General features: G+C 52.2%; 2 protein-coding genes across 2 annotated transcripts; one reads left to right on the top strand and one right to left on the bottom strand.

The window, feature by feature from the left end:
• Positions 1 to 8,990: 8,990 nt before the first annotated feature.
• Positions 8,991 to 10,490, top strand: CTRU02_212922 (uncharacterized protein; the record flags this gene model as incomplete). The annotated part of the gene is made up of 3 exons (XM_070205936.1): positions 8,991 to 9,545; positions 9,613 to 10,319; positions 10,478 to 10,490. 3 exons carry the CDS (start codon positions 8,991 to 8,993, stop codon positions 10,488 to 10,490), a joined length of 1,275 nt encoding a protein of 424 aa, XP_070060329.1.
• A 176-nt stretch (positions 10,491 to 10,666) lies between these two features.
• On the bottom strand, positions 10,667 to 12,861 carry CTRU02_212921 (Zn(II)2Cys6 transcription factor; the record flags this gene model as incomplete). The annotated part of the gene is made up of 2 exons (XM_036721486.1): positions 10,667 to 12,424; positions 12,490 to 12,861. 2 exons carry the CDS (start codon positions 12,859 to 12,861, stop codon positions 10,667 to 10,669), a joined length of 2,130 nt encoding a protein of 709 aa, XP_036586655.1.
• Positions 12,862 to 13,212: the final 351 nt, after the last annotated feature.

The raw sequence follows: 13,212 nt of genomic DNA, 5'->3' as shown, positions 1-13,212 counted from the left end.
GCACCGAGTCTTATGGCGATGATAATGACGATGATGATGAATCAGATAGTGATGGCGGTGGGGGTTTTGTTAATGTTGGTGTTCATACTGGATAATGGGATGCCTCGACTTGACCAACACTATATTAGATGACGGAATTGCCTAGTGGGTGTGGGAAAAATAGAAAAAGGATAAAAAACAAATAAAAAAAATAAAGTAAACTAAATAAAAAAGGATGTCGAGGCGTTTGTCCAGCGAGGAATTTGAAAGCTCTGAATTGGCTGATCAGGCCAGCAAAGACACTAACCAGCGCGGAAACGGCTGAACTGGGGCTTCCCCTAGCCCACGTTTCCACGCAGGCTAGCTTCAGGATGAGGAACCAGCGGACAAGGGCAGGGATGGCGACCAGGGTGCCAGCAATGTGAACCGGACTGGGACAAAGACCGGGATCATGGATACGCCCAGGGCAAGACAGGAGGCGACATTGAATTCGCTGGGGACATACTCGGCCTTTAGGAAGGAACCGAGAAGAGGAATCAAATCAAAATCAAAACAGAGGATAAGATAAGTGACGATGGACACCAGTGGAAAGGAAGGCAAAAAACAGAAGAGAAAAAAGGGTTAAAAGAAGAGTACGTAGTGATCTTACCCAAGGCGCTTGGAATTTGGACCCGTCGCTTTTGTAGCGGCAGAGCCGTACGGGCATCTTAGCTGTACGAAGAAGGGGAGAAGACTGGTGACTGAGAAGGAACGACAACTAGTTAGGTGTGGTTTACGGATACTATGTGTTGTGCTGTGTGTGTGTTCTCGCTTGTGTGGAAAGTGCAAGGAAGATTTGGAAAGTGGGCACTCTCTCAGAATGGAGTACGTATCCGTGCCTTACGGCGGGCGCACCTACTACTACTAGTAGCCACCCCTACTGAACTGAGGGAACCGGTTCTCGGTAAGATACCTCGACGCCCTACCAATACCAACACATTCCATACTGCACCTTACATGGTACTTTTGGGTGGCTATCATGGCGGACTCGGTTCCCCGTACTATGTCTCCATGTATAGTGGGTGCACAAGTTGTTGGTGTGCAGATTTGCATGCAAGCCTCCTGCGCCCAGTAAGCAGGTTTACGACCAGACAAGATCTCTCGTCGTGTTGGAACTTGGGACGCCGCGCTGGATGCCCTTGATGAAATGCAATGCGACCTGACATGCACGCGTTAAACCCCGAATGGAAAATTGGATAAAGGGGGACCCTTGTCGAGGTCACCCATGATCCCATGTCGATCTGCCCCTCCCACCCCCGTCATGGCTCTTGTCCCCCCTCCGTCACCACCCACCAACCAGCAAGCACAGGTCGGAGGCGGGCGATGGCTCCAGACCATTGGACACACCAGGCCATTGGACACTGGAGACTGGCTACTACTGAAAGACAACAACACAGCCTGCCGCCTTTGCAACTTCTCTTTGCCTCCCCAACGTACGTGTTTGCATGCATAGCACGCAATATCCGTAATCTCTTCTGGAATCGGCCTTTTATCCTCGGAAGGCATGGCCAATTTGCGGGGACGGGTCGTACCTGCCGCTAATTGACGGGTACACCCATAGCGGCCGACGATTGGCGCCGGGAGAACTTCCCTAGCACGCATCCACTACTAGTTGGCAGCAAAAGCATCCAACTCATGCCACTTAAGAACAAAAAATGACCCGTTGCGTGCGGATTCTGCACCCTAAACTCACGATGGCATCCAATCCGCACTGAGCGGTAACGGACCAAAAAAAAAAAAAAAACAGGGCCCCCATCCAACGGCTCAAGGATGAACAAGTGCTTCTTAAACCCAGTGGCTGGAACGCGACACTGACGCTAATAATGCAGAGACCTAGGTGCAGGTGCTCCAACGGCTAGGAGCAGCATTACTAGCACCTCCCTAGCCTGTGAAGAAGACCTCTTGGGTCTTCACGTACCCCTTCAGCAAGGACTCGGCCAGACGAGAGATTTGAGCTGGAAGGTCTGCATCACCCCCAACAGCACCTCACACACACACATCTGGAATACAATTCGGTGGCGCATCGGATCGTTTCTAGTCATGCCTCCACCGTAGTGCGTCCTGCGTCTGCGTTGCCCTTTTTCCAAGAAGAAAATCTGCCCGCTTGCTTCACCTAGCTCGCCTGTCTCGCATGCCTCGCATTCGCTCGCTGAACGCCTCCTAGGCTCCCGCAAACTTCGCCCCAGCCCAGCCATTAAACTCATGTTGGACGCGGCTTTGTTTGTCATCATTGAGGCATCAGTCATCAACATGGTGGGTATTGACCTCATCCACGAGCAGGAGGCCTTGTCTCCTCGCATCTGCAGCCATTCATAGCCCACCATCGTACTAATACCTCGGTATGGAAACTGAGTTCCGCGCTGCCCATGTCCAACGCTACGAATGACAGAACAAGCCTCGTTGGATTTTCCGGACGGTGCGGGTACCTCGACAGGGCGATTACAACGGCTCCTGGTCATGAGGGGAACAAGGGCATCACAGTCACGCCTTTAACAACCTCCGCGCCCAGCCCGCCGTTCGGACTTTCTGCCGACCTATGGTGCTATCCTACCAATAAATCCCAGGCAACTTTGTGTGGAAGCCGCCGCTGCCTTCACATTGCGGCACAGTGTCTCACCGCCCAGCTAGCCCTTGCAGCCAAGATCAGCTCGAAGGTAGGTGAAGGGGCACTTGCTCCTGTTTGGCCGTCTTGTGGTATCCATCTACGTCTGCTCAAACAGGGCCCCAGCCCATAGTTGATCATCCTCGCAGTTCCAACGTGATCCTACCGTGGTCCTCCGGCTTTCCAACAAACTCGGCGCTCGATCTAGACATTCTCCCGTACAATCAACAAATGCTCCGTTCGCGCCATTACCTGTGTCACCCTCTTCCAACTAACCAGGCCCCTTCGCTTCGTTTATCAAATTTAATCATTCTCATTGGCGACGCGACTAACTACCTACTGGGTTATTCGCATTGTCGTGCACTGCTTTTGTGGCATCTTCATGTCGGCACATCTTAGATTATCACACTAGCTGAGGGTGGAGGTCTGGAGCGGAGCTGACGGCCTCTTGATTCCTCCGTACGGGATGGAAAAGTATCCGAGACAGGAAGCAATAGCCAAACCTCGACCGCCGTGAGTGAGATGAGAGGAATAGCAGAGTCACAAGGATCATTGTTGGAACTCACAATACATGACTGGTATCTCTGTTAACGTTCTCCAGCCTTGCTTGTCAAGCCTTCTTGGACCTTAACAACGAGGCAACGCCCGGATACACCTCCGGATCTTCGCTGCACGTAGCGACGCGCTTTCGGGTAGCCACTCGGCGCCCGACGCGCCCGGCCGTTGTTCAGCGACTCGAACATATGGCCCTGCCTACCAAATCAGTCAGGCTATACTACGTAGTTTGTCTGGATTCTGTTCGTGCAGCTCCCTCCAGCCAGCAGTAGCACGTGCTACCTTTCTCATGGCGCGCAAAATCGCTATATGACCCTGAAACCATCCCGGCGTCCGAGACTAATACAGGCGAAGTGGTAAATTTGGTAACAGGATTGTCATTAGGAGCTCCTACCTTTTCGCAGCATCAAATTCCGGAAGCAGCGAAGATGCAACCCCGATTCCAGGTTGGCCGCTTGCTCGTCAAGGTCATGACCGCGCTAAGCGACGGTGGCATTGTCGAATAGGAACAACGAGCCGGGAGCTGTTCGGGTTGGGTGCTAAACAAAGGTCGAAGACAATGCATATCTGCGGCGTGAAGCCCATCCTCGCATGGAGTTTTGGAACACAGATATGCAGGCTTTCCGCGATGGTGGTCTCGGGTTTTCGGTCATGATTGGGATCGCCGATTGTTGTTGACGCGCCTACAAGTACTGAGAGAAATGTACAAGCAGCTTACATTTTACTCTATCAAATGAGTGGTCGTGGTTCTTTATTCGACCATGGCCTATCACCCTTTTCCTCCCAACTGGTCCATCAACCGAGTCGGTGGTTCCGACCACTAGCGACGGGCGATTGCAGTGGTAAGCTGTCAGTGGAGTAAGGCTAGACGGAAGTGTGCCTCATCGCCAGTAGCAGTAGCAGTAAGAACGACACACAAGACGCAACCTATCCAGCCTCTGCAGGGCTGCCCCTGGCATTGTACTTAGTGGGCAAATGGCCCTCCGCCAGCCTCATGACAGCCAAAAAGTCCGCTTGTAATGGGCAACGCGTGAGGGCGTGACACTTTGTTGATCAAGCAAAGCCAAGCCAAGCCAGCAGGAAGACCGGCAGCATGCTATTTCCGTGTACTCCACGACAAGACTCACAACCAGCAGTAGCATGCCCAACCGAGATTGTGGGCGTTTGACGGAAAGGGGCAAGCTGGGTGTGTATCGGCCGGGAGAAAAGAATCGACACACCGTGGGATGGAAGGTGGAAGTAAAGACTCGTTCCATTGCGGGGGTTGTAAACTGCTACGTACAGGGAATGACCCTCTCTTCAGCGCCCCTCTTTCCGCCAGTCCCCCAGCGTCCGTGTGCTAACCGTCGACCCACTTTATACCAATCAGACACGCTCAACCCAACGCTACCAGCACGCTAACCTTTGAGTATTTCTAGCGCATCTTGTTGGTTCACGGATGTTGGTGACAGCCCGGTGTAGTTCGCTGGCACTGGCAGGGGTACTCCTGCCAAGGTTGGATTAAACAATGGGTCCGCCATCCCGCCAATCTAGCTCTGACATGACGCTCGGTCCATTATTAACAACTGGGCTGGCACGCTGGCCATGGGATGGGCCTTCCTGAATTCGGATTGAGTAAATGGTAGCATGAACAACCGCACATAGTTGCACCTCTTCTTGGTTCCATGGAAAGCCCACGCGCTGAACGGGGTCGCAGAAAAGTCACTCGGCCGAAGCTAATCAATCTGTTGTTTCTTTCAGACACGTCTCGCTTGCCCTATGGCGCTACTAGTACCCCCGGTTGGCATCGACCCACGAGCCTACGGCCGATATCCTGGGGCACTGTCTTGGAAACTCAACTTGCTTTTCACAGCGTCCTCTCAAGCTCTAAGGACTCTTCCTTACCACGCGGCGGGATCTGGTGGCCTGCCATCTAGGGAAACCTTCTCTGTTTCTCTTCTCTCCCCCCCGCAATGCTCGGCATATGCGTTGCGATCCCGCGAAGGGTACCCGCGCCAATGAGAGCCACGACATGGCTCACCGAGCGTCAAGACAACACGGCACTGGAGCAGCCACGTCTTTCTGCGCCTCTTTGGCGGCATGGCCGTGCGCTAGCCGACCGTCGCTGAACAAGAAAGGTAGCAAAGAGAGGCACTGATGCGAGATGAGCCTCCCAGTATGCGGCAGTTGATGCTCGATTTGAACTCCCATATTCAACAGCCAAGCACTTTAGAGTCATCTTTGCGAACCTTGATGCAAACCTTGAGCCTGCAAACTACTGTTTTCAACATTGGTAGGATTTGAAAGTGCGCGGAGCACCATCTTTGAGCGGCTCGCTCTATCTGGCAATGAACTCTCAAGTTCAGTTCGACCTCCGGTAAAGCCTTGCTAAAGCCCAAGTTCCCACTGGCAAGACAGTCGCCGTGTAATAACACAGCTCGTTGCAGCCCTGCCGCATGTACTCCGTAAGGTCATTGCGATTCAACCTGATTCCGGAACGCCACCGAGAATGCCATGGCTCGCTATGTCTGGGTGCCCTACGGCAATTGTAGCTTAGCAATACCGGTGGTGCGTGGCACAGCACGATCAAATGCGTATTCTAAGCCCATGTACCGCAATTTCCAGTGTCCGTATTGCGGTCCCCGACCCAACACTGGTAAAGTCGTCTCCGCTTCAAGCCCTGAGCGAACCCCTACTACTATGGACATTGTAGATGAGGTTGACGAAACAAGGCAAATGCATCTGCAAACTTAGGGCTTCATATCCGCTCATCACACGAACCCGCACCAGTTTTTAATTCAATCAGCCTGGCAGAGCTAGATGGGAGCAACTTGACTTGACTGTGTGGAGGTGCACAACTGTTAGCAGCCTCGACTTGCAGCTACTCTCCTACTGAACGTTAATGATGGCTAGCTGTGATACTACTTTGCTCCTGTCACAGTGCATCTGCGGTGTCAAGGGGGCTGCTGCTGAGCGCCACGCACCACGCAACAAATCCTTAAAAGGCCAACCAGGTTGGAACCAGTTACCTGGAAGTTTGGCGCACATTGTATTCCGCCCCTGTCGGCTGGACCAGAACAGGTTCGTTTCAATCTCCCACTCTCACACGTCTTTTCTGTTCCGGACGAATCAGTGCGACTACCAGTTTTTGGCCTGAAGCTGCGCCTGGCTCTCGATCTCGGTCAAACTACCGCAAATGATGTAGATCTTCAGCCATCGACTTTGCAGGCTACTTTCAAGGTAACGCTGCATACGAACTAATCCGTTTAGTGGGCTGCCAGTCAGTAGCCTCAAATATCCACCAAATTGACAGTTTAGCGGTCGAAATAAAAGCAGGCATTTATTTGACCACGCAAGAACATGCCTGGCGTTTCCACATTCGAATTAATTCTTTGTCTGCAGGCACCGTTTACCAGACTTCTCGCGCCAAGAAGATCACTCGTTGGTATTGAACCCTGGCTCGGTTCTGCGACGCAACCCAATCTCGCCGCTTTTACCTGGAAGCGACTCTGGCCTTGCGATTTAAGCATATGAACTGTGTGCAAAAGTCCCTGGCCACTGCGACGCCTTTGTTTGAGTCGTATGCCATCACCCCGCATTTAACATAAGATTTCCTTTCCTGCTAACGTCAAAGGGGTGAAGTCACTCGAGGCAGCGGCTAATTGCAGCTGCCTATATCAATTTTCATGACGAGTTTCATGTCGGCTGTTAAGTATACACACAATGTGTGAGAGCGAATTATTCTGGAAGTCCATCTGTATATGGGTTACATCGAGCAATGCGCGACCATCCACATCGGATCAACAGGCGGCCGCGGTATCCGCCGGTGCTCCCAAGCTCTCAAAGGCCGGAATTGGGGCCAAAACAATCTAGTTTGAGCGGGATTAATTTCGGTGAGAGTACTTTTGCTTGGAGTACTTGTTAAGTATCATCTTCCCCTTCTGAATAAGCGTTTTGTTTCTACACCTTGTCTAGCCTCTTACATCAAGCTCGAGAGAGTGTATGGTTCTTGTTCCCCGAGAGCATCCCGCCCTGGAAGCACCTAGCCCGGCTAATATGCCGGGCTCACGTAAACACTCCTCCCTCATTGATTAGATGTGTTTAATTTATAGAGAGCATTGGACTAGATCCGGCCTCATATCGGAGGTTTATGTATCACACCGAAGAGGCTCTTACTTCACTTGGTTCGGGGAAATGAAGGCGACGAGCCTGTGACCTGGGAGTGAAAGGTGGTTGTCTTACCAGAACCAGGAAATTCAAGTGAAGTTAGATTAAACGCGCCTAGTATGCCGAGAATAGACCAGCGAGGGGTGTGCTTACCTCAACTTCTCACCAGTCCAGACCTTCCGGTGTTTAGGTCAGTATTTCACTAAAACTCCCAACCTGGTCAGGGAGTCACATGTACTGCGACGTCCTGCTTCAGACCCTTGAGTGTTTGCGGGGGGCGAGACAAGTGATGAGAAGTCGGTGCCATGGTTCGCGGAGATGCACCCGGGAGGAGGCGTTCGGCACTCGGAGGGAGCAGCCTTGTATGGACGGGATAAGGCCTTCATTTGATAAGATCATCCGGCTCATAGCTACCCTCCCCTCACCACCTAGTCGACCTTTTGTTTTGATCCAGATTATGGAGATGATGGTGCTTATTTCCCCATGGCCGGACTGGATTATCTGCTTCGCTCGGTGGCGTGTTTTTGGTCCCGAATCGTTGACGCGCCTCGTTTGATTGGCGACGGTGGCCATGCGACCTTTTTTTTTTGGGCTGGCTGGCTGGCTGGCTGGCTGGCTGGGCCACCATCTACCTACCTACCACCGCCACCCGCACGCTGTCTTCGTTTTGAGGGGGGGGGGGGGGCAGCGCATGATGTCAATCGCTTCCTGATGCGGCGCAAAGAAGTCGTGGGCCATATGGGCTCCAGGCTGTTCAGCTGCCGCTGGTGAGAAATTGCATCTCCGAAATTCCTTCTGGGAAGGTGGCTTTTTCCATGGTCGTACCTATCCCAGGAACTTTGTTCGTGGCTTGGGTTTTTCGTGTTAGTTCGCCTCGGTTATATATGCATTTTAGGGCGGGTTTGTGTATCATACAGCAGCGTTTGATTGTCTGTGCTATGGTTCGAGGTTGGGATGACTTTTGAGCTTCGTTGAATTTCTATATGGTTGTTACTATTAAGGGACAATGTATAGTTTTGGGTTGTTCATATACTGGACTGACGCGGTTTAGGGTCAGTCGTGTGCGTCCAGGTTTGTACAAAGTTTACACTGGATACGTGAACCGTGTTAGTCCCCTCGTAATGGTAGTGGTTATGTGCGGCGTTCCTTGCCAGCCTAGGTTTGCATTTTCCAATTCAATTTGCGTAGGCTACTGTTCAACCTGAGAGAAAGCCAGCTCGGCATTCTTAGTACTCCCTTTCGTAGAATTACCTGTAGCCTTTATATCTTAGTGAAGGTAAGAATGGGCATGCTGAAATGCAACATCTCGGTGCGAATCTCACAACAACGGAGGCATTATCACAGGAGGCACTCGGGGAGTAAAATAATTTGCGATCAAATCAACTTGGTCCGTCAAGGTTCCTATCAACCGCCCAATTCTGATTCTCCGAGTATGTAGATGCAGACTTGATTGTGATGTAGAAAAATATAATCACATCTACCTTTGCAAGCCCCCTATGACCATGGCCGTGATGAACCTTGAATCGGCGGGTCCCTACCGCAAAATCACATCAGGACGAGAAGACTTTTCCCACTTCCTGTGCCTTGATAAAAGGTTGTTCAACCTGTGCGTTGTTCCGACAGACTGGAAGTCAACGCACGCCAACAGAAGCATTCCAGGCGCGCGACAATGGCAGAGCCATCGCGACAACCGCAGAAGCGAAAGCCGAAGATGGCTCTGACGCCGCTTGCGAAGCTCTTGCGACGGAACCCGTTGGGCCTCTGGCTCGGCCGTCGGCGCGCAGCAAAAGAAGCTAGAGAGTACATGCTGTCGAACCGTCATGCTCATATCCAGATTCTCGAAGACAGTATTGCGGCCGAGGTGATTTCAACGATGAAGGATTCGCTCTGGTACAGACACCAGATGAAGTGCGGCTGCTGGGACGAGTCGGTCATGTCCTTTGTCGATCGTATGAAGAGCCACGTCCGCTTACACCTCCACTTCAAGCACGGCATCAGGCAAGAGTTCGCCCGCCCGCCTGTGTCGATCGCTCATTTTGTCTCCATCGTCGGCCTTGCGCTGAACCCCGCCGCTACTGCGCGCATCGCATCGAGTATCGTGGGGTTTGATGCCGTAGCCGGTGTTTCCTGCGCTAAAGGGTTCCTGGGGCAGCGTACGGTTGGGGATTGGCTGAATGTTATCATCGGTCGACTGTTCTGGGCGAATCCGCTGGTTTCGCCCAAGGTAAATCTACCCAAATTTGTCTTGTACTGACCTGGTTCACATTGCTGACGTTCCATGCCTTGAACAGCCAAGTTCCAAACGTCAAATTCCTGACGAGGATGAGTTTGGAGACAGAACAATAGAAAAGGTCCACCTGAGAGGTAGCACGATCATAGAAGCCTGGGCGAACGATCCTCGAATGCGCAATCTGAGCGGCTGGCACGGCCTGAAGGCCATGGACGAGCTGGTGGGCGCCCGCGATCCTGCTTTGCCGCCGACCTGGACGCCAGCAACGCCAGGCCTGCAATGCGTGTACCATGGTACCGCGCACCACTACAACTATAAGGAAGATAGTTGGCCGGACTCCTTCATAAATGCCAACTTTACCGCTCTCTCTGCCCGGCAACTAGGGAGGGCAAACCAACTGGCGCCGATACAGGTTCCCCAGGTGTCCACCGTGTTTAGTCCCCTGAGGGCGTTCCTTTGGGCTGCCTTTGAGGATCAAATTTGTCTTTTGACTTCCTCAGATAAGCTTGCGTCTCCGCGACGAGGATGGAGATGCGGTGGGGACGAGTACTCGGGTATCGTTCTATTCAGATTCAGTAACGTGGAGCCGGTCCCGGCGGATCTGCGCAGTTACATCATCCCCGACGGCCAAGAAAATGCATGGGGAGAGCGATCATATTCGCTTGCCCCCGTCAACATTGACGAGAAACTAGCCTGGTACCATTACCGCGATCTGCACGAGCAGCTGAGCGAAGGAGGAGAGTGGCCGGATGTTGTCCACGGACTGGAGTATGGTCAATCGACTGTTGGGGTTTCTTCTTGCCAAATTAATACGTGGCGAACCTGTTGGAGAGGCGGAAAGGCGGAGGAGTACCTCAATGCGCGACACATTTCCACCTTCGCCATCACGTTGGATCTCATAGGGGCTAAGCATATTGATGATTCAGTTTCCTCGACTGATGATGATACAATCGGTCAACCAGGGAATGCGTAAATTAGATTTTGTGAAGTCGGAAGGTAAAGTTGGTTAAGCGAGTTTGTCGAGTTGAAAACAAATGGGGGTTGTGTCCTGTTTTAGTTGGCATTCAGGGAAAGTCGCTTCTCGGTTTCTGATCTGGCCAGACTTGAGTAGCCTTTCATTGAGTTTCGCCAATCCCTGAGAAGAGATTATCAAAGAACGCTAGATCTACGCCTTGCAAGGCCCAGTCATCGTCTGAAGTTAGCCACTGCGTGCTCGCCACGTCTTCACCAATAAAATCAAAGGCACTATTGTAGCCTCCTGGCGACAAAGCACCTCGCTCGTTGGCTGTAGTTGGCATTGTCTCTCCCGACTCTGCGGGTGCATGTGATTCGGCTTTGGAGATACCATGCCGTTCGATCTTTATGGTTCCAAAGTGTGGGATGTAGATCTGTAGCACGGAACCGCCATCGCTGACCTCACCGCAGCATTCGAGCTCTTCACCTCCAACCATGTCAAATGATTCTGTCTTGTAGCTTCCCCCATTGGCGACGTCCGCTTCAATGGCCAACAGAGGCCGTAGAATGTTGGAAATATTGTTGGCTATAAAATCAGTAGGGTTGGTTTTTTCCAACTCCTCCAATCTCTCGAGTACGCGCTCCATCATCCCTCGATCGGCAGGGCGTTGGAGGGCAAGGCTTAGTGCGGCCGTGTCGTCGCAGCTACCGTCACTGCGGGGGCCCCGTTGGGGGAGCTGAGCGTAAATATGACCGATACACAGAGTTGTGCTAGCAGTGAATGCGAGGAAATCGATACCGCGGCAGAAAAAGGCTGCGCCAGGCTGAGAGGTACGGAATGAAATGAAACGTGAAAGCACTTCACGACTTGCCGTCATGGCTGTGATTCTGCTGTAAGTATAGGACTGGCCGGCGGCTGGGTGTAAAACATAGGGTAAATGTAGTCGCTGCAAAAGGTGATAATGCGCGAACTGGTTCATTAGGCGCGTGGTCTCGCGAAGGACCGCCTCATCATCACCCGCCTTGGGGATGTCCGGGGCCAGCCACCATTGAGGGGGCATCGAGTTGGTGCCTTGCAGGAGGAGGCTTTCAATTTCTTGTGTCTCCTTGCGTTCATATAAGCCTAATCGGTTGCGGCGTACGATGCGCCCGCCTGCGAGAGTTAGAATACGCTCGAGGCGCTCGAGGGGTTGGCATCCGTCCAAGGTTTCCGGCGCAGCGAATCTGTCGTCAGTTGAGCCTTGTGGAAGACCGAGCATAAGCGAGAGGTAACCGTCTGTCTGCAATATGCGGAACCACATGTGTTCTGGGCTGATGCGCCTCTTTGTTTCTTGGTCAAGGAATTTCAGCAGCGGGCAGTTGGTGCCTCGATCGAGACCGATCATCTGGGCAATCGTAAGCGCACGGCGAATGGTTAAGTATGCTCGGCGGAGGTTGCCGCCATTGTTGTGGTACAAGCTCTCCATCACAAGACACTCGATGCCTTCTACGGAGCCTAAAAGTTCGTCATTGCTAGTTACCAGTCGGATAGACGCCTCGATCGCACGAGACTGGATGCCTTCTGAACTCGTGCTGAGGCCGACGAGCTTTTGTGAGGCGACCGGCGGAAGGTTTTGCAAAAACGCGCTGAGGATAAGAAGTTTTCGTGCAATCAGCACAGGATGTGATCCTGGCGGTGGCAGTTGAAGAAGCTTTTGTGGCGATGGTAGATGCTCCATGTATTGCGAATAGGATTCAAAAACCACACCGTGAGAAAGCCCCGAGATTCCGACTGACGCACTCAGAATGATATCGAGGTCTTGCTGACTAGGCCATGCCGCCAAAAGACTACTAAATAGCTCGATAGACCTAGGGCCACGAAAATTCTGAGCTGAAGAGGAATCAAGGGGAGGTTTCGGAAGCAACAAGCGCGGACGTTCCTGTTGCCGGAACGGGTTACTATGAGCGTTGGCGGTCACGATGGGAATACGATGGGAATACAAACCTCATTCTCGTAGCCATGCACGCCAAGGGTCTTTTGGCCGTTTACCCGAGATTCCACAATTAAATGTCTGGCCTGAGGATTGCTGTTGTCTTTGTTCGTGTTCCTTGGTAGTTGAACGAACGGATCCTCAACTTGGTCGATCCTCGTACCCGGCTGTGGTTTCCGATTCGTATAGTCTTCAGGAAACTCCTGACTGACGCAACGAGTTCCGCGGTCTTTGCACCCAACGCAAAATGGGCTGTTGGAAGATTCAAAGACGCACTTAATCTTCCGCCGCTTGCACTCCCAGCAGCTCAGTGTGCCCTTTCGGAGCTTCCTTCTCTTCGGCTCTCTTCCGCCGTTGATCAGGGGGGTTTCAAGGGTTTCAGGCATTGATGGGGTTATGGCCTGTCAACCAATCAGAAATTGAAAGCCTGTTTCCGAATCTGTTGAACTAATTGCGAAAAGTAGAAGTTTGCCGTCAAGAGATTGCCGAGATGGTGCAGGATGAATTGTTGCGGCGAGTAGACGTTGAAAGTAGACACGGAGCTAGACGATGATTCGTTGCTTGGACGCCACTCGGCGGACGAAAAGCGGAGCTCGACGCTGATTCGTCAACATCTCCGCCGTGTGTGGTAGTCGAACCTCCGCCAGATTGACAGCGTCTGGGTATATAACACTACAAGTGGAGACAATGTTGAATTACTTCTAAGTATTGTGACAGAGATTACTCGTTTTCTTTCC

This window comes from Colletotrichum truncatum (genome assembly GCF_014235925.2).
Source record: "Colletotrichum truncatum strain CMES1059 chromosome Unknown Contig_0009, whole genome shotgun sequence".
Classification (NCBI taxonomy): domain Eukaryota; kingdom Fungi; phylum Ascomycota; class Sordariomycetes; order Glomerellales; family Glomerellaceae; genus Colletotrichum; species Colletotrichum truncatum.
The sequence above is the reverse complement of the archived record's forward strand: the minus strand, read 5'-3'. Positions and strand labels throughout refer to the sequence as shown.